Source organism: Chelmon rostratus, chromosome 8, assembly GCF_017976325.1.
Source record: "Chelmon rostratus isolate fCheRos1 chromosome 8, fCheRos1.pri, whole genome shotgun sequence".
Taxonomy (NCBI): Eukaryota; Metazoa; Chordata; class Actinopteri; order Chaetodontiformes; family Chaetodontidae; genus Chelmon; species Chelmon rostratus.
In genome coordinates this window covers 9,826,776-9,852,384 of record NC_055665.1, presented here as the reverse complement: position 1 = coordinate 9,852,384, position 25,609 = coordinate 9,826,776, and the positions used below count along the sequence as shown (strand labels likewise).

Genomic DNA, 25,609 nt, shown 5'->3' with positions numbered 1-25,609 from the left:
CTTAGAGAGCAGCAATTTCACCGTGTAGAAATACAAGTACAAAAGTATGCATCAAAATATTAATGTGCATTTCAGAGTAATGTAAATCATATTACTGGATTCTAATTATTGATGCATTAATGTACATGGCATTTTTTAATGTTGCACCTGGTAAAGGTGAAGCTTATTGTGATTAGCTACATTATATTTTGTATTATTAATCTGAATCTGCACAGTACAAAGTACGATATTTGCCCCTGAAACATAGTGAAGTGGAAGTATAAAGTTTTAACAGAAAATGGAAATACTCCAATTAAGTAATAATACCTCAAAACTACACAATACTTGTAAACGCACTTATTTACTTTTCACTGCTGCTTTTAATCAGCTTTTATGTACCTCAAAAGACCGTTGAGGAGGTATCCTCTTTTACAATAGTATCGAGTTGTAAAACAACGATTCGATTAAAAGTTAAAATACAGGATAATAAACATGCTATGGAGTAAATAATAAAAATATAATAAATAAATACATTTAATGAAGTATAAAGTAGAATAAAATAAATAAAAGAGTAATAAAAAGAAAAGGATATTTGTACTAATCTAGTTCTGATGAAACCTCATTGATACTAATGTGTTAAAGTAGATGTCTCGGTTGTATTTTTTTTTTCTTTTTAGGTATTTTTTATGACATATGATAAGTTAAATAAATCTACTATAGTATAAGCACTCTGTACTTGCCCAGCAGCACTCAAGTTAATCAAGGGCTCATGCACTTCAAATCTTATTTAAAGGATAACATATTTTTTGATATAATGGTCATATATTATTTTTGGAATGAAAAACAAACTATTTCACAAACATCCTGTACTATTCGTTTCCGTTTTTTTCTTCTTTTCCTGCTTTTGCTTTACTTTGGTTGTCTTTTCAGTTTTGTACATGGTGTCTTTTTGCTTTCCAAGGGGGGGCGCTGTGGTCTCATTACATGAGAAACGAATAAAGTAAATGTCCTAATAGAGCTTTTTTTTTATTGCACTGCATGTGTCATAGTGAATTGACAATTATTATTATTATAAATAGCAAAAGCAAAGATGCAGTACTCAGGTGCAGGTAATCGGGCAACATGAAACCACCAGCAAACATAATAACCTGTATCATAATCAATAAAATGTAAAAAATTACTAGGATAATAATAATAATGATAATTCTATTAATACATGGCAAAATTACGTAGCTCCATAATATGAGGGTAAACTCCAAGCTACAGATGAGACCTAATTTGACATGAAAGTATTGATGCATTAACACAGATGGAAGGATGCTCCTGAGCAACCATACTCGCCTCTGTCAGAGTAATTTTACACTTTAACAATAACAAGAACAAGGCGTTGGCAGGACAAACTCACGCCCTTATCGAACAGGTGCATGTTATCAGGCTCACTGCAAAGCACAGTAGGATGATTCTGCCCTTTCATTGGGAAATGTGGTTCCTCTGGTCAGGGTGTTGGATTACAAGGACCAGGACATGAGGGCATCAGCAGCCTCATGCCCTTCAGACTTTTTACAGGACCATAATTCTAATTTATTTAAATAGCCTGAAAAATAGGTCATCATTGTGCGCATATACCAGGTCTCTAGTGAACCTTTCTTATTTTTATGAAACTTCACAAAACTTGTTTGCATACAAATTTGCAACAGAATTTTGCATATGACATGTATTCAAAACAGAATCCATCTGAATAATGAAAGGATTTTATGAGAGCATGTAGTGGGATGATGATGAGACTTTGCACACCTTGTTATACGTCTCAGACATCTGAACTGACAAACCAGCAAATACTGGCTGATATAGATGAACAGCAGAGACCGGGGCTTGTCCTACTTACAAACTCTTTTTTCCATACAGACACACTCACGTGCAGCTTTTTGAATTTGGAGAGAACCACATTTTTGAATGCCATGGAAGCATTATTCAAACCATATTCATTTGGATGTGTGGAGATTTCCCCCGGGTAGTTTTGACTACATCAGACTTTGTTTTTCAGCAGCGGTTTTGGTTTCATTTTATGCTACCTTATGCTTCCACTTCCACCTTATGCTTCAACTACATTTATTTTGATTCCAATTCTTATGTCCTTTTACCGAAATAACATGTTGAATGCAGTGTTTTTACACTGTGGCTTAGTTATTTAAAAGTTCCCCATGTAGTTTCCAGTCCCACCAATAGTGTCAGATTAATCCACCGATCAATAGTTGACGGTAACAAGCCAAGATTTGCTGCAACGTGCCAGCAAAGGCAGGGAAGAAGAAGACTGCGAGCTAGTAAACATGGATGGACAACATACATGGATGTTGAATTTAAAATACTTACAAAAATGTTTTGTATTAAAACGTAAGAGAGAAAAGAAATGCTCTCAACAATTTGTTAGATCTAAAGGACGCACACAATGTCTTTTGGTGAGAAACACTGGACATGAATAGAATGTGAGCACTTCTTCCACCACTGTTTATAACGCAACCAAGTAGCGAACGCCAAGTTTCAAAGAGAAAATGCAACAGCCTGGTTTTCTCTAATTTATACACATATATACTAATATACTGTATATGTGCATTGGGGTCTGATGACAAATGACTCAATTCAATAATTAGAAGCTGAATTTTCAGTCTAGAGTTTCTGTCCTCGCATGGTGGAGCTTCCTCTCCCCTTCATGCTCTACAAATAAGGCAGTCTAGTCATCAATCTCACCTCCTGTGTGTCAAGTACAAAACACAGGTGTGCTCACTCACTGAACTTTGCACCTCAGATCACTCCACAGATGTTTACTGAGTGGTATTGTGAAAGGTTTAATGCTTTGAAATATGTAATGCTCAAAAAGGCAGCAGTTCTTTCCTCTGTCTGAAACAGATGAGAGGAGCGCTGATTGTAGCGTGAAAATGCAAATCAATATACTGGTATCCATATAACGTAACGTAATGTAACATTACATAACATAATGTAACATAATATCTCGCAATGTCTACTTGCAGGATTCTGCACACTGAGTACACAGAGCAGAACGGTCATACAGTCATTCTCAGTTAACATTTACTACACAAAGCTGCTGCTGCAGGTGCAGGTGTATTCAGTGTAAAGCTGCTGAAAACATACAGAGTTGATATGAAATCTTTGTCTTTGACACACACACACACACACACACAGACACACACACACACACAGAGCAAGAGAGGGAGAGAGAGAGAGAGAGAGAGAGAAAGAGAAAGAGAGAGAGAGAGAGTTTCAGCACACCGAAACTTAGGGGTGGAAAGTAAAAAAAAACATCCCCAAAATTAAGCCTCATCCAGACGGGACACAGACAGGGAGAAAAACATCAAACCCTCAAAATTTTTCGGGTTCACCGTCTCCCCCCAAAAAATACTGGATAAATAAAACCACCCACAACCCCCCAATCCTGCATCACATACCTTCTGTCATAATTTGTCATTTTGCTCACTGGTCATTTACAGAATGGCGCCAGGTGTGGTAAACAAAAAATGTAATGCACATTGTTTGACAAGAGTGAACACCAAATAAGCAGAAACACCTGCAGATAAGAACTGGGGTGTAGGTATTTATGGGTAGGGGGCTGGACATATGTGCAAATATAATACAGGAGAAATAGTGAGGAGATCTTCAGACCATCCATACACAATGGAGAAGAATAGAGAAGGAACCATGGCTATTCTATTTCTGGCTTTTATCCAAGGTAGGCACTGTTATAGCCGATGGACTTGAGAATATGAAAGCTTCATTATATTAGTAAAAGTCTAGGAGTAAAAGTCTGTTGTGTCATTTATATTACTTTAAAAAACATTCTCTCCCTCAGGTGTTCTGGCCTCAGGTGATGTGGAGGTCCAACCCTTAATCAATCCCGCAGTTGTCGGGGACACAGTGACGCTGTCTCTGTCTCCCCCTGCAGCGCTGAAAAGTGGGAGCTGGGCAGTGGGAAAGACCCTCATCCTCACCTGGCAGGACAACCAGCAGGCAGTCTTCGCCGGTTACAACGGCAGGGCGTCAATCAACTTCCTCACTGGAGCTCTCACTCTGAGCTCCGTCACGGTGGCTGACTCAGGAGTCTACATAGTGCAGAGCAGTGACCCCCAGCTTCAGGCCAATGCTTCCATCTCTGTTCTGGGTAAGAATAAATGGCTGTTATTCAAGGATGGGAGGAACTGATTTCAATAGTTCATCCATCAGAAACTCTAAAGCCTCTTTTTTAAGCATTGCATCAGAAACCAGCTCTCAGTAAACTGCCTATACACATTTCAGTTTTTATTAGCAGCGTTATTTGCCGATTGAATCTTGTTCAAGGACATTTCAGCAGGTGACTGCTCTCTGTCAAAGAGACCTTATTCATTCTTCATTTCCCACGTTCTGTTCATCCTTATTACTGACTTTCAATGGGGTTAGTGCATTCAAGAAGGCTTTGAACAAACTGTGCCCATTGTTGGGTCAATATGTTGTTTGAGATGAATCACATGGGTGTTGTATAGTTTCCCTTCCATTCCAAATAAATCTTTTCATTTGTATTATTTTTATTCCCTAAAAGATGAATATTTTTTTTATGTAATGCTAATGTGATGTAAAAGCAATATAACTTCTGATGATGTCACTTAAAAAAAAAAACTCTGCTATTTGATTAAACCTGAATGATATATGCCAGTAAATCAATTATATGTACAGTCAAGAAGGAAATGAGTTTTAGAGGCGCACAGAAAGTTGTCAACAACATCAAAGACAAAAAAACAGGACAAACATGAATCTTATGAAAAAATAAAACCATGTGGACGACGGCCAGACCACTAGGTCAAAGGTCATCAAAAGCAAGAATTATATTAAACGTAATTCGAATGTACAAACAAACACATGGAGTATAAAAGACAATGTGGACAATGTCAGTACAGAGTCTTTTGCAGCTTTTGCAATGAACAAGTACAGCTAGACACATAGAGGGGGAGAGGCAAAGAAAAACTGCTGATGGACTGTTTACACTACCCTTTTTACTGGAACAGGTTTCTGTTGCAATGAAAAACAATGATCTGTTAACAGTGTTCAGAAAGAAAGCTGCCCTTTTGCTCACATGGCTTTTAGATACTTTCTGTCTGCATGTGTGTTTGCCATTTCTAACGGGTCACTTGTTCTTTCAGTTTCACATATCATACCACTTTCTGACAAAGCAGTCTTTTTAAAGGGTTTAGAAGTTGTAACAAGTACCTTTAATGACGGTTAATAAATTACAACCCAAATTCCGAAAAAGCTGGGACGCTGTGTAAAACATAAATAAAGCAGAATGTCATCATTTGTTTATCCTTCCTGACATATACTCAACTGAAAACAGTACAAAGACAATATATTTAATGTTTTAGTTCATCAGCTTCATTGATTTTTGGAAATATCTGCTTATTCTGAATGTGATGCAGCAACATGTTTCAAAGAAGTTGGGACAGGAGCAACAAAACACTGGGGAAGTTGTGGAATGCTCTAAAATCACCTGTTTGGAAAATTCCACAGGTAAACAGCTTCATTGGTAACAGATGGTTGTATCATGATTGGGTATGAGAGGGTTGGTAACTTCCCACCTCCCTTGCCTAACAAAGGGAACATTGTTCAGTTCAGAGGAGCGATGCAGAGAGTGGGAATGAATCCCATTTTTATGACATTGCGGTATGATGAGTAATTATGTCTTTGACGTTCAAGGTTTGTATTTGGGTTGGACATATATGTGTCGTCAAAAATGTGGACTTGAAACTTAACTGTGAGACCTGACAACTCAAGACTGAGTCAGTTTTGACTGTCACAAATAACTCGATTTTAAATGTAAAACAGATCAGGACGAGGCAGGACGAGCTCCGCTGTCTGACCCACTCTGCGTGTTTGATTATCATCTAATGCCTGGTACATGGTGCAACACTTAACCAGTGTTGACTGAACTTACAGGTTTATCTAGATAGCCTAATTGGTTTATTGTCAATTTATCTATTATTAACGTATGTTTATCCTTTACTATAACACTCTGTCTCTTTCAACCAGCACAATGATTCATCAGGATGATCCGCTGCAAAAAGATCCAGATCATCCAGACAAAAAATAATAATTTTTATATCCACTTATGAGTATTTTTAAAACCTGATATGAAAGATTATTTTATTGGAATACTTTCAACTAAAATAGATGATGTCTCCTTAACGACTGCTTACTTTTAAATAAGCCATTAAGCCTGAGGTCAATAATGCAAGAAGAAAGGATCATAAATTTCAAGTTAAAAGTGATTTTTTTTATGATGCATATAATGTTCAGTTTTTGACACTGTCACAAAGGTGTTAATTAATTACAATATTTTAGCGATGAGGCCATAATTAGTGGTGTTGAACTGAACTGGATTGTATGTAGAGGTGTTTCTAATACCCTCCCCCTCTCATGTATGTAAATGGATAGGACAAAAACTTAGAAACACCTCTCAATATAATGTAACCAAGCACAACTATGAGCTCAGTAATAAACATATAATTACATTTAGCGATTTCCAATACACCAAAAACTGAGCATGTTAAGCTTCATAAAGACAGATATTACGGCAGGGCTGTTGTATTACACTGCATTAGGTATGTGTACCTAATAAAGTGGCCACAGAATGTAGGCTCATGAAAAATTAATATCAACATAGATTTTTCTGTATGGATGCTGTTCCTCCATTGCTTGCCGACCACAACGCTTATAGTGTGCAGCATGTTGACAGCTTGATAACCTTCTTTATCTCGTCCGCTTGTCCTCCACAGAGACCGTTTCAAATGTGACGCTGAGGGCGAATCAGACCAACCTGATGGAGCTCAACAGTTCAGTGGCCATGACGTGCTCCGTCTCCTCTGGATCCTCGCTCTCTGTCCTCTGGATGAACGGCAGCTCTGAGGTGACAGAGAGTGACAGAGTTCAGCTCACTGATGGAAACGCCACTCTCACTATCAGCAATGTGAGCCGCTATGACCAGGGGCCGTTCAGGTGTCACGTGTTCAATCATGTCAGTAACGGCAGCAGTGATCCAGTAAACTTTACCATCATCTGTGAGTAGGACGGCGTCATTTCAACCATAATTTGCGTTAATCTCCCTGTTCCACTAACAGAGCTCTAAAATGTTGCATGCCTCTCCTCTTCTGTGTCTCTTTCTCAGATGGGCCAGATAGCATGGCCCTAACAGTGAATGGACAGAACACAACTTCCTTTTCCATTGGATCCAATCTAACCATGCTCTGCTCAGCACAGTCCAATCCTCCAGCTCAGCTTCAGTGGGCTTTCAGAGGAGAGCTGGTGAACGCCACGGGTCCCCTGCTGGAGCTGTTCAGTGTCAGCGAGGACCAAAGTGGTCCGTATTCCTGTCTGGCCTTCAACAATCACACCGACATGAACAGCAACATAACCACACGCATCATGATAGCAAGTGAGTTTGTTTGCAAAGTGAAGTCAACCTGCATATTTCTCCATCCGTTCCCAACTTCATCCTTACTTTGGTTTGTCTCTACAGAGTTGTCAGGGACTGAACAACGGGCGGTCAGTGTGTGGCTCCTGCCTCTGCTGTTAATCTTTGGATTCCTCTTCTAATTGCTGGGCAAGCTGTAGAATAACCACTTGTAAAGAGATTGTATTTTTTGTCATTTATACACTCTGAAATGAGATTCTAATTTATGGATTAACACTAAATTCTGCTGTTTCCTCAACATTTTTCTCTCAGGAAAGAAAAAAATAAGTCAAATTATCCCTTAAAACTGTGGAATATCTGCATGAATTCAGATCCATTCAAGTCTTGAACATGATACAGTGAGTTTAATAGTTAGATATGTGCAGCAGGGAGCAGATATAAGGTTAAATCTGTTGAGACGTGACTGACATAAATAATGCAACATGCTGCATTTAATGGTTATTTTCATTCTTGATTACTATGGGGATCATTAATTGTTGTTGTAGGTTGTTCTGAAAATCATGAAAGATTCTTACTTAACTTTAAAAATTAAAAGATTCAAAAGAAGCTTGACAATGAGTCCAAAACCCACATATATTCAATTTATTATCATTGAAGACAAGAAATCTCTAAATAAATTGCATTTGTTAGATGGAGCCATTTATTTATATTAACGATTTTGACCAATTAAAAATGTAGTCAGTCCTGTTCTAGTCAGTGTCTCCTAATGACATGTACACACAGTTCATTTGTTTCGCCACATACGTTTTGAGGGAATGTGTGTCTAAGGATGTGTCTAATTATATGTCATAAAAACAGGCATAAAGTAATATGACATGACTAATAATTTGAATAGCTGCTACTCTCTCACAGATGTTCTCATTCAGTCCACGGACGGCTCTGATACAATGAAATAAATCGGATACAATAAACCTTTAAGCAATGTCCAATACAGCATTGGAAACCATTTCTGTGTTTTGAAGTGTTTCTTTTATTCAACATGTAAATTACAAAAATAAACATTATTCAAAACAAATTGGATTTACATTACTCATATCAAAAAGCTTAGTCTTTCACCCAGTTGTGTAATACATTCACTAACCTAACAATGACTTCTGAATCACACCCACATACCTCAGACACACAAAACACAGAAATCAGGTAAATCAACTGTACTGCCCTGCAGTTTCATTTTATCCTTAATTAAAATACCTCTGCAAAAGCCCTTAAGCGTTGTACTACTAGGTCATGTTATTTTGACCATTCTTCTATCACTTATGATATCCACTATCTGTCATTATTGGAGTTAGATTAAGTGTTTGAGAAACTGAGAAAACCTCCCTCATTGTGCAATTTGTTTGCTGTGTTAAACTGTGAGGAAACGTTCACTTTTTGTGCCTGACTTTCAATGAAACACATCAAAAATAATGAATTAATGACACTGACAGTGTATGGGAAAAACAAAAAAGACTATGGAAAAAACACCTTTGGTATATTCTTTATGTTTTAATGCTACTCTTATATGTATCCTTTGTTCGAGGTCAAGGAGGATGTTCATTCTTTGGGTGTTTTGTTACAGTAAACAGAGAAAGAGAAAGAGACATTTAGCAAGGGGACAGACGGTCTGTTGTCCTCTACATAATCCTGTCAGCATTGTTGTTCGGGATGTAGGTCATTACCAAATAACATCAAAAGTGTCCAATGACAAGAAATGTATTGGTATATTGATGTGGCGTGACAAGCGATACATTTTTAAAAGGAGTTTAAATTCAAAATGTGCTTAATTTATTTTATAAGACCTCAAGTGAAATATTCAATAAGTTTTCCGTGGTGTTAGCATTCTTCCCAGTGTTAATTCCACCTGCCCTGTAGGAAAAAGTGTTGTGTAGAACAGTGCTCAGCAACATTTGTCGAGAGTACATGACTCTACTTAATGGGTTTCCGCTCTTGTTACACTTCCAAGTCACACAATGCACTAACAAAATATCCCCATACCCTCCCCGGGCTAGCTAAAAGTTGCAGAACGACTGAGGTTTACAGTAAATGGACACACCTTGGTGTGTACCACCAAAATCCCTCATGGACCAGGGCAAAACAAGGTGTGGCCAGGACTGTGAGGTGGCATGGTAATGATAGACCAGCCGTAAGCATTTACATAATGAGAACAAAAAGCAGGACTGATGCAAAGCAAATATTTGCTGATCAGAAGGCGACTGTGACCATATAATATCGCCAGATCACGTCCATATAACTGACAAGACAGTTTGCGGTAGAAACTGAGGAGTAGAATGGAGTCTCCACTGGTGTTTGTCTTAATCCTGGCCACAATTACCTTTGAAACAGGTAAGGCTGAATTATTGTTAACATGAATTCTATTTTTTTTATTACATTGGTCCTCAGTTTAGACAATGAGTGACACAAATAGTTGATTAATCTTAATTTTAATATTGTCTGTTCCTTGCTTTCTGTTTGTAGCTCCTGCATATAGCCAGAGTATACATGCCTCGGAGAACCCCTTACCAGTGGGCAGCAACGTCACACTTTTCAGCCCTGCCAGCGTCCCCACAGGAGCATGGATGTTCAACAACGATATCATTGTGATGATATTCCCTGGAGATAAAATCATAACGAACACTTGGAATGACAGGGTTACATTCAATACAACCACTTCATCGCTGACTATAAGGTCGCTGCAGGTGGAAAATTCTGGATTGTACACATTACAGGCACTGAATTTGTTTCGTGCTCAGTTAACACTGTCAGTTCAAGGTAAGGACCACTTTATGACTTTTCATGTTTACTTACTCCCCATATACCTCCTCACATCATACAAATGTACTAAAAAAAGCTTGGTCTGCATACACAAATGCACACACCTGAACAGCCATTCAACCTCTCCTCTATCGTATCGATAAACCTGCTAACATTCCAAAAAATGAGCAGAATGAGCAGATAGTTTTTGCATATTCCAATGTTTAAGTGTTGATTTGCAAGACAAAAGAATAGAACAGCGTCGGAGGCCAGAGGTGCTACAGTCACCTTGACTTTGGAAACAAAGATCAAATAGTTTAAATCTTCAAAATGAATGAGTAGAACATTTTGGCTGAAAATATTCAATATGATGAAAACTTTAATGTGTTTTTTTGAGGGGTGGGGGGTAAATTCACATTATCAAACATGTATGAATATTTTAAAACATAATGGAGCTGCTGCAGTAACTGTCACTTTGGTCACACACTATTATTAGTCAAAATCTAGTCTTTCTGTCACCTGAACTCAAGTACAGTCTAAAACAAGACTAAGAGACAACATCTAGTGGCGCTCAGAGGCTGCACTTAAGCACTGCGGTACTTTGGACTAAATGCTAATGTCAGTATTTCTTATTATTCTAGTCTTACTCACAAAGACAAAGCTAGTGTTCAGCAGCTATATCAATATCTATATATCTATATCTATATCTATATCTATATATATATATATATATATATATATATATACCAACAGCAGCTGAAATGGTAGATATATTTAACACCGGTTCTGAGTAATTTAATGCTTGAAACTGGAATTTGTCAGAGTTTACAGACACATCCTGTTTCTAGTCTGGGTGCGTTATTTTCAAGATCACTGTTGGTTTTTTAAGACTAGATATTTTTACTTGTTTTTTAAATCTTGGTGCTTTGTTGGCAGATAATTGTGCTTATTTGTAGTAATATTTTCTGCATTTCTTTTGCTTTATTCCTTGTTTTTGAGGCTTCACTTCAAGACTCACAAGTCATATGAGCCTCTGTATGATATTTAGAGAGATCACGTCACTGCTTGTCCACTGCAATCACACATTTACTCAAAACTTGATGAATGGCTTGTTATTTCCTTCTTTGTAGTGCCTGTTTCTGATGTGACTCTGAGGGCAAAAGCAACCAACCTGGTGGAGTTCAATGACACAGCTGTTCTCATGTGCTCTGTGTCCAACGGGACTTCCCTGTCTTATGTTTGGCTGAAGGGCAGCTCTGTGGTCACAGCGGGTGGAGGAGTGCAGCTCAGCGACAGAGGCGCCACTCTCACTATCATCAGCGTGACCCGCTATGACGAGGGGCCGTACAAGTGCAATGTATCCAATGGTATCAGCAGTGAAATCAGTCTCCCTGTGCAACTGAACATCAGCTGTGAGTCTCCATGAAAGACAACTTAAAGGCCTGCTGTATGTGCTCATACACACAATCAACCCCTAAAGAATTTTCCTGTTGCTTCATCAGATGGTCCAAGTAACGCAACGATGACGATCATGCCCATGAAGTACATCTATAGAACAGGATCTAACATCACACTGTCATGCTCAGCGGAGTCCAGCCCTCCGGCACTAAACCAGTGGATTGTTAATGGGGTATACCTAAATGAGCTGGTCCCACAGATTCAGCTCGAGAGTGTTACAGAGAGCAACTCAGGGATTTACCAATGCTCATTTCACAACACAGTCACATCCAGGTTCACCAGCATAAGTGCAACGATCAGGATTTTGGGTAAGGTTGAATTTGTGTAAGTGTAGAATTTTTGCATTTTGCAAGTTTTTGCGTCTTTGATTTCCGTTCTCTCTGCAGAGATGCTTTTTGGAGAATAGCCGTCTCCCCCCTTTCCAATCTTTATGCTAAGCTAACCTAAAAACGGTATACATATTTCCCAAAATGCCGAACTACTCCTTTAGTATATTTCAGCTGCTGTTGGTATATTTTATTGGTTATTGTTTTAGTATATTTTTATTGTCTTAGTATATTTTTATTTCTGGTATATTTGTATTGCATTAAGGCATATTTTTACTGCATGTTAGTTTATTTTATTCTATTATCTTCATTTTATTTTATTATCTTTCTTATCTTTCTTATTATCTTGTTTCTAACACGAGGGTTGCAATGCAAATTTCATTGACATGTTATGCTCAATGACAATAAAGGCAATCTTGAATCATGATATTTTCCAGAGGCATATGCTGTATTCACTCAAACACACATGTGTTAACTTAAATCACTCCCCTTCTTGTCCCATATAGCGCCACTAGCAGCAGTTGTGGTGAATCATACAGGTGGACCAGCAATACTCAATGAGCCGTTCACTTTGCATTGTGAAGTGACTGGATCTCCTGACACCGTTCAGTGGTGGAGGAACGGTCAGCTTCTTTCAGCTGACAATACGACAGTCTTTACCATGGACAACAAGACACTGACTCTCAACCCAGTCCAACTTTCAGATGATGGAGATTATCAGTGTAAGGCTTTTAATTACGTGAGCAACCTGACAAGCAGCCTCTACACAGTTAAAGTAAACTGTAAGTATTTTAAAATTGTTTTTATCCTCTCTGTTATCGCTGCATGTTGATATATTGTGCACATCAAACCATAGATACACAAATAGCAGAAATATTGATAAATGTAACCTTTTCACTTATTTGTCTGACACTGAAAGATGGCCCAATGAAACCAGTGATCACCGGGCCGTCCATGGTTCTAACAGGATCAATGGAGAGCCTCAACTGCTCAAGTGCCTCTTATCCTCCCAGCAACATCAGCTGGTACTTCAACGACTCCCTGGTGGCCACCACCTCAGAGTTAGTGATTGGACCCCTGACCTTAAATATGAGCGGGAAGTACATTTGCATGGCCTTCAACAGCATCACTGGCAAAAACAGCACTGCCTACACGATGCTCACTGTTTTGGGTAAGCAACTGTAGAAGAATAGGTCGACAGTTAGGCAGACATGCTTGGGCTTGCCTTGATTTCATGATTGATACCACTCTTATATCTGTCTCTTAAATATGAAGCTACGGCCAGGACCGAGCAGGGGGAAACAACTAGTCCGGTTCTGTTTAAATGTTGCAAAATCCACCTACAAGCCCCTCTAAAACTTCAATTTGTCATTTTTACAGTTGCATGGATTAAGATTAAGAAATAAGGGGTCAGACAGTGGTGCTGTTTGACAAATTTTCTTACCTTTGGACAGATCCAGGCTTGCTGTTTCCCCTTTTTTTTAGTATTTATGCTGAACTAAGATAATCTAACTCCTGGCTGTCGCTTCTTACTTAACAGGCAGATATGAAAAGGTATACATTTTTAGGAAGTCAATTTATCATAAATATTATGGACTTGCTGTGCATAAGCCACCATTCTTACATTCGCTACCTTTCCACAGCTCCAGTGACCATGGCGTCCATAAAAACTGTTGGAGCTGATCCAATCCTGAACCACAGTTTCACCCTTACCTGTAAGACAGCTGGAGATGTCGAGTCAATCACGTGGATGTACGGGTCGTCCCCACTGTATGCTGACAACACAAGAAAACTCTCGGTGGACAACGCCACCCTCACCTTTGATCCTGTCATGCACTCTGACAATGGACAGTATCAGTGTGTAGCTTCCAACCCATTCAGCAGCTTGACCAGTGAAATCTTCATGCTGGATGTTTTGTGTGAGTACCCTGCATGCATTGAACCAATGCGATGAAATCATTAAAACGGCCACATTTAGTAGATTCATTACAAAATACTTACAGAAATTACCCGAACATCATGGTATTATCCGTGTGTTTAGATGGACCGGAGATGCCGACTATCACGGGTCCGGATGTGGCGAAGGCAGGAGACAGCGTGACACTACGCTGCAACGCATCATCAAACCCTCTCAGCGTCTACAAATGGTTCTTCAATGACTCTCTAGTGGCCAATATGTCTGAGTATGTCACACCCCCTCTTACCAGCGACATGAGTGGGATGTACACCTGCATGGCTTACAACAACATCACGGGCAAAAACAGCACGGCGTACACCATGCTTACCGTTGTTGGTGAGACCTGGATGGCTATTTTATGTTTGTGTGAAAGTGTTTTTCCTTTGTACAGACAGGAGATGTGGATCAAGAGAGAACTAAAATAACTGTTGTGGATTTCTGCTTTGTTTTCAGATCCAATAACTGATGTACAAGTAGAAGCACCAATGAATCCTGCCATAGCAGGTCATATCTATGAGCTAACGTGCAATGTGACTGGACCAGCTGAGCATGTTTACTGGATGAAAAATGGTGAGCCACTGCATAAAGACAACAGAAATGTTTTCTCCATGGATAACAAGACGGTCACCTTCAACCCGCTGGAACAAAATGACACTGGGGATTATCAGTGTATGGCCATTAGTGCTGTTTGGAACATGACCAGCCCTTCTTATGAGCTCCTTGTAAACTGTGAGTAACATTTAAAGGATTTATGTCACTGACCATTTTAACCTGACAGTTTCGATGTAGTGCATCACTCTAGGTTATTTGTCTCCTGTCTGTTTCAGTCGGACCAGAAACACCTGTCATTGATGGGCCAGCTCTTGCAGAGACGGGACATACGGCTGTCCTCAGGTGTTCTGCCAAGTCAATACCTCCCAGTCAGTTCAGTTGGTGGTTCAATGGCTCAGAGGTGGCCAATACGTCAGTGTTTACAACCGGCCCTTTGTCTTTCAATATGAGTGGAGAATACACCTGTATGGCCTATAATGGTGTGACAGGAAAGAACAGCACAAACTCCAAGATGCTCACAGTTGTTGGTAAGAAAACTCAAACACGCGTTTGACTCTTTCAGAACCTGTCATGTGACTATAACTGACCAAATTGTGATTTCCGCTGTGTTTTGTATCCACAGAGGCCACAGTGCCAGTGATCACAAACAGCACAGTTCCAATAAACTCTGAAAACTTCACTCTCACCTGTGAATTCACTGGGGCCTATGACACGATCTACTGGATGAAGGACAACATGCAGCTCAACACGAACATGTCCACAGCTGAAGCCAACATGTCCTACCACTTTGAAAACAACACGCTGCACTTCACTCCAGTGACAGTGTACAATGACGGCGTGTATCAGTGTGTCGTCACCAATCAGGCTGTTCCACAAACAAGCCCACAATACAAGCTTATGGTGAACTGTGAGTGTTTCAATCAAGAGTGATCAATTCAGCTCTTAACTGTAAAATCAATAAAATAAATGTTGCATGCAGAAAGTTTTTAATACTTAAATCCTGTAGAACAGCAGTATAAAGGAAAACCCATATACACCATTTGAAATTTTGTATTATATTTTGGTTTCACCTTCATCAATGGTTATAAGTTGCATGAGCGTCTCGTTGATGGGACGAAGTGAATTTTGAACGTACTCTGATCATCTCTCTCTTTGTGTGCTTGTAGATGGCCCTCTGAGTGTGAATATCTTGGGGCCAGATTCAGCAAAAGTTGACACTCGCGTGTCCCTGGTGTGCTCTGCTGATTCTCGCCCAGATTGTGACTTCCACTGGTTCTTTAACAATCAATCGTCAGTTCTAAAGGCTGGCTCTGTTCTCACTTTCCCTGCGTTAAAAAAGAATGAGGGGAACTACATATGTAAGGCGAGAAACCCTGTGACCAATATCACGCTGTACCAGACTAAAGCCTTCACTGTCGGTGAGTGAGCCTTACTTCTCCACCTAAACCACATAGAGTTTAAACACTGTCAGAACAGGTGGAACATTTTCTTTATTTGTCGTTATTTCCATCCCTCTCTCCCTCTTAGATCACGCCTCCGCCCTCCACATACGATCCCAAGGCCACGGGATGCTGATGGGTCTGTTTGCTTTGTCTCTCACTGTGCTGTTCAGCTGAAACCTCCACCTTAAGAAATACGGTCAGACTGAAAGGCCTCTTACTCCCTCTACAGTCAACAATCTTCCTGTTAGATTAGCAGGAATGTGCTGCATACTCAATATTCTGCTGCCATGTCCATGCCACACATGGAAGTGTGACAGACTCTGATTCGAGTTACAGGTTGTTGTTTCCTTTTATTAGATTTATTTTCATTAACATGCCATACAGAGGAATAACATACCATAATATCATTGCATTGCCTGTTTGGGGTTTTTTATGTAAGTTATCATCATTAGCAAGTAAATGTAGTTGTGCTATTGTTATTGCGGTGATTGTTTCTGCCCTTAATTAAAATACTTCAATACAAGTGCAGAGTGTAGCAAGGGGAAATAATGTAAGTGTATTCCATTAAATACCTTCATAGTCACTTGGCATAAATTCTAATTCTTCATTCTGAAAACAAACAGCTTTTTCTTTTATGGATGATAACATTAAAACTGTTAGTAAATGTACATTCTATCATAGTTTGATTAATGCTGTTTTATTTCTCAATCAATAAAAAATCAACATTATTTTGTGGCGACTTTATTGAGAAGAATTCAGTGTCTTTGAGCTGATTCGAAAGGTTACAGGCATGCAAACTTTTGTTAGTGAAACATTGTCTTAAACACTTTTCTGTCTAAAAAAACATGAACTACAACACAAGAAATACAGCATGTATGAGGCGGATAAATGCATAAACATCAAATATAAGCAGTGCCACTCAGTGTTGTTCATATGGGGACACTGGGACCGAACTTCCTGGTGTTACCACCCTTCTTGGATTTGGAAAACAAGCGGCACCTCTTCAGTTTCATGTTGTTTTCCCTCTGGCACCACGTTTTCACTTGTGGTTTGAAGAGAACAGAAAAAAGAAATGGGGTGAGAAAAAATGCAGATTAAATTTGCTGTCCAAAATGTTTTAAAATCTGTAAATCACACTTTTGAAGAGTTCTTTTCTTATCTCACTTTCTATTGGTTGTTTGACTCCATCATTTTATGAATCTCAAAAACTAAAACTCACGTTTTCTATGCTTGCGTCTGGCAGACTGCTGGCAAAGGCAGCGTGCACTCACCGCACCTCTTCCCTTTCCTGCGTGACCCAAATACAAGGACAAAAGAGCAGAAGAGGTTAGGATAAAGAGATTCTAACTAAATGTGCATTTTGTTTGTTTCCATTTTCCCTTGATAATGCTGCTTTCACCTTTGCAGTTACACAGTCTGTTGTGCTGTCTTGGGGTGTTGATTGGATTTATAGTCGACAGCGGTTTTCCAACACCGGTGGCTGGAACACAATTGTTATTTTAAATTTAATGAATAAAATAGATCAATAATAACAACTAAGTAATGCAAATACAAAAACTCAATAAATATTAATGAACGCCTCTTGTGAAAATGTGTTTTAACATTATTTTCAAATACCATCAGCAAATGTGTTGACAATCAAGGATTGTTCATGTGTCTCAGGAACACCTTTGGGGGAAAGAAATCACAGAATAAGATGCACAGGATATAAAGTTACTTTTAAAACTCATTGCACTGTCTCATTCTGATAAAGTATACAATACCTTGGCTGTGACCCAGAAGTATAAGCAGTACAAGAACCAACAGTAAAAACATCCTTGATTCCATGTTGTAGTAAAGCCAGTACAATGCAGTTAATTCCAGGCAAAGAAATGCTGCGTGCACACCAACTTCACTCCCAGTGAGGGAATGAAATGTTTGCTGCTGTGGCTTTTTATAAAGGATGGTGTTGATTTCTGAAAGAAAAGCCGTTGCACATTCATCACCTGCCAGGTCTATGAAGAATGTCTTGCCCAACCAGCACCTTATTGTGAATTACAGCCATGGCTCATTGCCGGGAGAATGGGAGGGACCCACATGATCTGCACTAGAGCACGCAAAATGTGTCCATGTTTTTATGTCTCAAGGGAAACGTTCAGGGTCTTGTTATTGTGAGCAACCTCAACCTGTTACTGTATGGTCTTACATTGAATGATTAAGAGCGCCACATACACATTTTGAGATGCTATGCTTATCCAAGCGGAACTAAACACAATTTCCAAAGCAAAAGCATTACATACTATACAGGCTTACAATCAATCAAAATTATGGGTGCTCGTCATCAGTCTGTGAACACCACTGCAATGGATACGCCATAACTGTCATATGTCAGATCATGCTTGCTATGATCTGGCAAAATTGTATGAGGTATTGTATTATGTTTGACGACTGTTGGAGGAAGTGTGAGTCTTGACGATGCTGCATCCAAGTTAAGAGCAAAGTGAGACTTGTTCACCCTCCTCAAGTTTCAGAAATACCCCTCTCTGCTCATGAGCATGTCTGAGACCGAAACAAAACCAGTCGGCCAGAGGCAATGAATCTCTAGTGGACCTAATCTGTGTGTGTGCACTCTTGGTGAACCTGCTGGTTAGTGATAAGCCTTGAGGCGTACAAATGTAGCACTGCATCAGTGGCAATCAATGTCTCTGACTCAGTATCAGCACGCAGATCTGGTGAATCAATCAATCAAGAGACACTGAAACCACCTTGTTTTTATATTTAATGCATTCTTTCATCTCTTACACAATCGCCCATCCTGAATCATAATTCTAGCTCTGTGACACAATCCTGATCCAAGAGGCTCAGAAGCACTTTAGTGTGAAATAAAGCCTTTTTAGATGGTCTGATGGGCCATTTGCAGATGAGATTAAACTTGAAGCACAAGCAATTATATATATATATATATGTATATATGTATACAACTTCACAACCTACTCAAATACATCTATGTTTGCAACAAAACACAGCCTCTCACGTCCAAATCTGCTGCAGTTACAACAGGTGAACAAATAAAGTACGAGGACAACAATGACACAAGATAAAAAGCAAATTGACAGTAATGGTCAATTAAAAAACATTTGGTCATTCAAATGGAGACAAACAAAAGACGTCAGACATCTCCACAGAGTAAATAAAGCTACTACCAAATAAATGCAACTCACTGACTTGGTGAAACCGAGAAACCAATATGACAAATTACAGCAATTTCCTGGTAAGGGCGGTCCTTGTATCTTGTTTTTTTTACCAGACATATTATCCTGGCACACAAAGAGCCAAAGTCTTGCGCCCTTTTTCAGTAACTGCAGGCAGACAATTATTTTGTCATACAAAGGGTCTTCTGAAAAGCAGACGTCTGAAAATTTGGCTTTGACAGTCTCATGAGAGCTGTAGCTGAGGGGATGACATCTGGAGCACATAGTTTTCGATAAAGTTTTTAACAAGGAGCAGTAATTAATGGTTTGACCTATAGCACATCTTCATTAGACTAAAATGTTGCTGCCTCTTTTTTAAAAGCTTTGTTCATAATCACTGGACGTGTGGATATATTTATGGATAACTGTGTCTTCCAGTGTATTCCCTTCAGATGTGATTTCATTGTCCTGACCTCATGGATGCCAAGCGGTGTTCCCCCAGATTATATTCATTATATGTATCATGTGGCAAAGAACAAAAGCTTGTGCAACAGATAGTTTTCAGGAATTCAGGCAAGACTTTGTCTCTCTATAGCACAGCACATTTAATTTCTGACTGTATCATAAACACAAAAGACTTTATGGTCCTGTTATCTTTAACAGTGGTCACCAACCCTGGCCATGAGGAGGACTTAACACAAACAATGTGTGCAGCTCTTAGCCCTTAATAACTGACTTTGATCCATCATTCAAGGTGTTAATAAGCTCAGTGCAATGCTCTCTGGAAACAGGCATGAGGACCACTGCGGTAGTGTAAGTTTGTGCCCTGGTTGCTCAGTTCTCAGCAGGCTTATCTAGCATGGACTTGAGATAGGTGTGCAAGGGTTCACACACAGCCTGGTAGCCCTGAGGCGTCAGGTGAAGGTAATCGTACATGTCCTGATGGGAGATGCTACCATTGGAGTGGACAAAGCCTGGGTCCACATTGAGGAAAGATGCGTGGGGGAGGGACGATACAGCCTCCTGGACCAGCTTGTTCACCTTGGCATTTCGCTCCCGCAGAGGATTTGGCATTTTACCCCTTGGCAGTATACCCTGGAAAACAGAGTTATGAATGCCCCTGTTTAAAAAGAGTGGAACACTCTTACTCTTATAATATTGTTAGAAATAAATGCATAGATGTAAAAAACATTTACTTTCTAACAGAATGTTTCTCAACACAAAAATTAATCAGACGTTACCTACTTGACCATGTCAATTGAAACCCCAATGAATTTTGTAGCCCCACCAAACATAAAGCAAGTTCATTGCAGCTCTCTTCCAAACAAGAAAAGCCTTTCAAATATAGTGTGAAAAGTGGCATATTGCCAAACAATTCACACACAATCTAAATCCCTTTTCAACAAACTACTGCACTGACCTAACCTCTCAAAGCTGAGATGGAACTAAAAGGGGTGACTTCACTGTGCAGTTTAACGGTTGTATGAACTTCATTTGTCATTTTTCAACGGACACACAGGCGAGTACATTAACACACTTCTATGGAATGCATCAGAAAAAAAACCTACTAGTACAACCGTCCGGGCATGTGGGAGTTTGTTCTTGATGACTTGGACAATAGCCATGATACCGCCACAGATCTGTTCGGCAGTGTGACCATGATTGTTAGTGCCTACACACAGCACCACAACCTACAGCAACAAAAGAGAAAGGAATTAATGACCAAGCACATGTCATTGATAGTTTGGGTCTATATACTGTACCTGGAATTAGAATTTTAGCACAAAGTTAAAGGGATAGTTTGGGTTTTTTGAAGTGGGGTTATATGAGGTAAAACCCTGATTCCAAAAAACTTGGGAAGCTGTGTAAAAGTAAATTAAAACAGAATGCAATCATTTGCAAACAAACTGTGTGGTTTTACAAAGTGTTTCTGAACCATGTGGTAATACCTTTTATACAACCATGTGTTTAGCAAAGAGGTGAACCTCGTAACCAATCCATATCCATAGTTGGTGAACTACCTACAATAGATGGCAGTTGGCATGCATCCAGTTTTGAGAACTAGTACTGTTTTGTGTTTTTTTAGGTGGGTTTTTTTGTTGGTGGCTAAAATACCTTTCTGCCCCTGTCCACAGCAGTGCATAGTTTAGTTTTACTACATCAGTACCCCTGCTGCTTCTCCAAACTAAGTGTGTGCTGACCGCCATCTACTGTAAGTATACTGTGTCAATGGACAAGTAACTCATATAAGCGTAATTCATAAAACCCCAGCTATCCCTTTAAACACAATCAGTCCAGTGTGTGAATAAACAAGCATGATCATGTTTTCTATTTTTGGCAGTGATTAGGACCTTTGGGCTGATGTTATCCAGTTCACCGTTGCTTAGTCTCCACAGCACATGTTGTGTTGCATCACCACCCACCCCAAAATTTAGGGCATGGAGCGGAGAGAACAGTTGCCGCCATATCTGCAAAGAAACCACAAGCATCCGCCATGTTGAACCTAAAATTTACAGAATTTGAAAACGAGTTTGTGTCTACAAGAACAAAAGAAGCTATTGGACACAGAACCAGACATACGAAAGTGTGTGATCTATGTTTTACCCCAAACTGGTGCATGAGCTGAATAATGGAGTCCCCTACAAACAGGACATCAGGTTCTTTGTCTTTGCTGTCAGACACGAAGCGGTTGTGCTATAAGGATAAAAAGGAAGAGACAAACTTTGATTTTCTCTTTCATAGAATTAAGCATCCCACTAGATGCAGCATCATATGTTGCCCCTAAAGGTGAGGCACATCAGTTGAACTTCACATGAGAAATGCAGACATACATTGCAAAAATGTATTGTATATATATTGCTATTTAGATATGGAAATTGGAAGAGATTATCTTAAATACTTGATAAAAGATTTGTGGATTAAAAATAAGTGCATATCCCCATGTCTCTGATGAAAAGCTAAAAAAAAGAGAAACAAAAGAAAAGTCCTGCTAATTTACAGAAGAATCTCTCTGAATTATGAGACACGTGTAGACACTAATATGTCATCAAAATAAATGAATTAATTCGTTATCAGCTTTGTTTTTAACTTTAAATTCACAAAACTGAACATTGGCGGCAATGCAGACTTACTAAACTTGACCATGCATGGCTGCTGCTGTGCTGTAGGTATGTAAAGCCCAGTAAACAAGTAACATAATTACGTTATTTCACACACCAGAGACATCCATCGGCCATCTCCCTGGGTGTCTTCACAGGGAGTGGGTGTGGCGGCTGGGTTTGGCTCTTCTGCACTCATGACTTGGCTCTATGTTGGGAAAGCAGTCACGTAGCCTTTTTGGTACTTTTAACAACGGAAACAAACCAATAAATCAATAGCCAATAGCTATAAGTGCTAGCTAAATCTAAGGAGGTTGGTAAGAGTAACGTTAGCCACAGTAGCTAGCCTACTTACTGCAACACAACATACATGTAGTTTAACTGAGAGATAACGGTCACAGACTTGTAACACAGATAGCTATGAACGTTAAACTATGCAAGCCTGTATTGTATAAAATGGAAAAGGCAACGCTTTGTATAGCGGCTACATTTAGCGACACTATTGTACATAGGTTACCATAAAATCAAAAAATCGTCATCTCCCAATTCAGTTTCAGGAAGTATATGTTCACTATAGGTGCAAGTACCACTTTTCTCCATGGACAAGAAATTATACGTTTTCAGGTATTTTTATATCGTCCAAAATTCTACTCGAACTGTGTGATTAACTGTGTATTTTAGAACAAATCCTATAAAGAAATTACAAATGAATCATTGTTCAAGTGAAGAAGAATATACAAGATGAGACAGTTTTACCTCCTCGTCCGTGTAAGTGGTTTCGCCCTGCTCGTTGGTGTTCGTGGGAGTTGGTGCTGCGCGAAAAAAAATACATCAGCGGAATGTTGCCGAGCAACGACAGATTTAAATGCGGCAGAGAAATGTCTACGGACAGTCTCAGTAAGTGAAGTTGTCATTTTTAAGTTTGTCTAAAAAGATTTCTTGACAGGTTTAACGTTTGTCTGACAAGTACCTAAAGTTAAACTTAAGTTACCACGTTTCGGAGCCGTTACTGAATACTTTAACATCAAACTCTTGTCATCAAGTGCACCTGGAGGTTGATGGTATGATCACCTGTTTGCTAACCATCTAACTAGCTAGCTAACAGTTAGGCTACATTAAGTGGCTGAATCCAAGTGTCAGTTGTCTGGATGCGCAGGGCCGCATCGCATGGATCACACACACAACACACAGGTTGTTTACATTGGTATTGTTGATATTATTCCGGGGCGAGAGAAAGGCTCATATATGAATGTGTGTGTGTGTGTGTATTTGAGTGCTGTAAATTTTTGTTTAATTTCGAGGTACAGTGGGGTCACACTTTCTGAGGGCATGTGTCAGAATTGCCAGTCTTCAGGCATGGTCTTGACTACTCATTTGTAGAAAGTGGCAAGACTCATGATTCACTATGCTGTATTAGGCATTGTACATTTTCTTAAGATTTCAGATTTCTATGACAGTATGAGTTAATTGATTTACTGAGTTCTTAAATGGCACACGTACAGATGCATATCCCTAACAATGTTGATTTGTATCTTAAAATCTGCAAATTTAAGGTCTTTTAACAAAAAAAACACTTTTGCAGCAAATTTTCCTAAAAATTACAACCCCGTTTCCAAAAAAGTTGCTGTGTAAAATGTAAAAAGAATATGATGATTTGCAAAACATTGAAACCCCATATTTAGTTGAAAATAGCACAAAGACAACATATCAAATGTTGAAACTGAGAAATTTCATTGTTTTTTGAACTTATATCTTCAATTAGAATTGATGACAGCAACACTTTTCAAAAATGAAATGCTAAAAGGAAGCACCTGGTGAAACATCACGCAATTAATTAGATTAACTGGCATCAGGTTAGTAACATGAAGTAAAGATGGGAGGGGTTCACCTTTCTGTGACAGACTGTGTTGGCAAATAGGAATAATGTTTCTCAATGTAAAATTGCAAAGAATTTGGGGATTTCATTGTCTACAGTACATAATGTCATTAAAAGATTCAGAGAAATCTGTGTAAGCAAGGGACAAGGCTGAAATCCAAAATTGGATGGCCGTGATCTTCGGGCCCTCACACAGCACTGTATTGACAACAGACACAGTTCTGCAGTGGACATCACTGCATGGGCTCAGGAACACTTCCAAAAACCAGTGTCTGTGAACACAATTTGTCACTGCATCCACAAATGCAAGCTGAAACTCTTTTAACTCTACGAAATCCAAAAATTTCAAACAATTGTTTTCGCTACTAAGAATAGTCATCAATAACGAGGTCAGTATGCATTGTATGTAGCTCTTGCCATGTGTAACACCGCTCTTTAGGATTGGCTGAATCTGTCTGACCACAGGTGAATACAGGATAAAATCAACCTCAGAGCAAACAAGTACTATAAATGCCACATTTCAGCAAAGCAAAGTTATGCCCTTAATGTGTATTGTTTCATTTAGGGATATGTTTTTAAATGATATGCAAATCAATTGCCCTTAAAATTGCTTTTTATGTAAAAGGGCCTGTAGACAGGTTGGTTTTCAGTGAGCTGAGGAAAAAAAAAATCACCTTCAATATGAGTGCCCTTAGTTGAGGGTTTAATGTGAATATGACATAAGCAGAGTAAATGCTCATGTAAAGAAAGTGTTTCACTTTGTATGTCACCTACTGTCTGTTTCTGCCAAAATACCCACAGCAGATACTCCGCAATATCTTGCATAAATTGCCAATGTTTATATTTTGTCCTGAACTGGTTAGGAAAATACATTTGGCATGTGACACTTCATGGTGTGAATGAATGAATGAAAGTCTGCAAGGTCACAGTCCACAAGTCCAGAGGGCTGGAGTTTGAATTCAGTCACTGTGATTGAAACATTAGTAATTTGCTTCACAGTCTAGTAGTAGAGTTGACTGAGGTGGTGACTCAGCTCTCTTATCTCTTTTTCCTGCAGTGTTACACATCACCACCTGCAGTTATCTTCCTATAAAATCCAGTGCAGCATGACCCACGTGTGTGGCAGGACTTCATCAGGCAAAGAAAAGATTTTCGGTGTTTTCAACAAGCGATTAAAAACTGACAAACACTGTTGCTCAATGAACAGATTCCCTGCAGCCTCTATATGTTTACATCATCATAGTAGGAGAGATGGGAAGCACAAAATAAAAAGACTGAAGAGCCGCAAGGAGAGGTGTCAGATGAGAGGTGGTGGGAAAGAAGCCTCAAAGTCCAAATCTCATCACCATCATTGCCGTTGCCAAACCAGTAAAGACATGGCACATTTCCATAACTGTTGTCATAGTGGCTATCATTGTCCTTCAAAGAGAGATGCACCATTTCCAAGTGCCGTGCCTGCTGCACAGGAGCCCAGTGTTATCACAGACAGTCGCCTGATAGGACACCAAGGCCTG

General features: G+C 39.3%; 3 protein-coding genes across 5 annotated transcripts; 2 read left to right on the top strand and 1 right to left on the bottom strand.

Annotated features, from left to right (window-relative positions):
* Positions 1-3,690: 3,690 nt before the first annotated feature.
* Positions 3,691-8,253, top strand: LOC121610269 (carcinoembryonic antigen-related cell adhesion molecule 1-like). The gene is made up of 5 exons (XM_041942286.1): positions 3,691-3,721; positions 3,842-4,150; positions 6,792-7,073; positions 7,181-7,447; positions 7,532-8,253. The coding sequence occupies exons 1-5, from the start codon at positions 3,691-3,693 to the stop codon at positions 7,606-7,608; spliced, it is 966 nt and encodes a 321-aa protein (XP_041798220.1). The 3' UTR covers positions 7,609-8,253.
* Positions 8,254-9,619: 1,366 nt separating this feature from the next.
* ceacam1 (CEA cell adhesion molecule 1) lies at positions 9,620-16,676 on the top strand. The gene is made up of 13 exons (XM_041941896.1): positions 9,620-9,808; positions 9,941-10,234; positions 11,347-11,628; positions 11,719-11,982; positions 12,507-12,782; positions 12,920-13,171; positions 13,644-13,919; positions 14,042-14,293; positions 14,411-14,686; positions 14,785-15,036; positions 15,132-15,416; positions 15,676-15,927; positions 16,037-16,676. The coding sequence occupies exons 1-13, from the start codon at positions 9,754-9,756 to the stop codon at positions 16,123-16,125; spliced, it is 3,105 nt and encodes a 1,034-aa protein (XP_041797830.1). The 5' UTR covers positions 9,620-9,753; the 3' UTR covers positions 16,126-16,676.
* A 2,021-nt stretch (positions 16,677-18,697) lies between these two features.
* Positions 18,698-22,994, bottom strand: pafah1b3. Of its 3 annotated transcripts, none has more exons than XM_041942110.1 (6): positions 22,976-22,994; positions 22,338-22,427; positions 21,726-21,815; positions 21,473-21,589; positions 20,690-20,812; positions 18,698-20,216 (listed from the first exon to the last, which is right to left on the bottom strand). In XM_041942110.1, the coding sequence occupies exons 2-6, from the start codon at positions 22,416-22,418 to the stop codon at positions 19,956-19,958; spliced, it is 672 nt and encodes a 223-aa protein (XP_041798044.1). In that variant the 5' UTR covers positions 22,419-22,427; positions 22,976-22,994; the 3' UTR covers positions 18,698-19,955. The 3 variants fall into 3 exon arrangements, with proteins under 3 accessions (XP_041798044.1, XP_041798042.1, XP_041798043.1); XM_041942108.1 differs by lacking the exon at positions 22,976-22,994 and adding an exon at positions 22,737-22,790; XM_041942109.1 differs by lacking the exon at positions 22,976-22,994 and adding an exon at positions 22,575-22,770.
* Positions 22,995-25,609: the final 2,615 nt, after the last annotated feature.

Bases quoted from the DNA above. Each gene is read 5' to 3' on its own strand.
- LOC121610269 (XM_041942286.1), top strand. From the start codon at position 3,691: ATGGCTATTCTATTTCTGGCTTTTATCCAAG. The intron at 7,074-7,180 runs GTGAGTAGGACG...TCTCTTTCTCAG, and splicing joins AGTAAACTTTACCATCATCT to ATGGGCCAGATAGCATGGCC. The intron at 7,448-7,531 runs GTGAGTTTGTTT...TTGTCTCTACAG, and splicing joins CACACGCATCATGATAGCAA to AGTTGTCAGGGACTGAACAA.
- pafah1b3 (XM_041942108.1), bottom strand. The intron at 20,813-21,472 runs GTCCTAATCACT...TTGTTGCTGTAG, and splicing joins TGGATAACATCAGCCCAAAG to GTTGTGGTGCTGTGTGTAGG. The intron at 20,217-20,689 runs GTAGGTTTTTTT...TCTGTTTTCCAG, and splicing joins ATGCCCGGACGGTTGTACTA to GGTATACTGCCAAGGGGTAA.
- ceacam1 (XM_041941896.1), top strand. From the start codon at position 9,754: ATGGAGTCTCCACTGGTGTTTGTCTTAATCCTGGCCACAATTACCTTT. The intron at 11,629-11,718 runs GTGAGTCTCCAT...TTGCTTCATCAG, and splicing joins TGTGCAACTGAACATCAGCT to ATGGTCCAAGTAACGCAACG. The intron at 14,687-14,784 runs GTGAGTAACATT...TGTCTGTTTCAG, and splicing joins TTATGAGCTCCTTGTAAACT to TCGGACCAGAAACACCTGTC.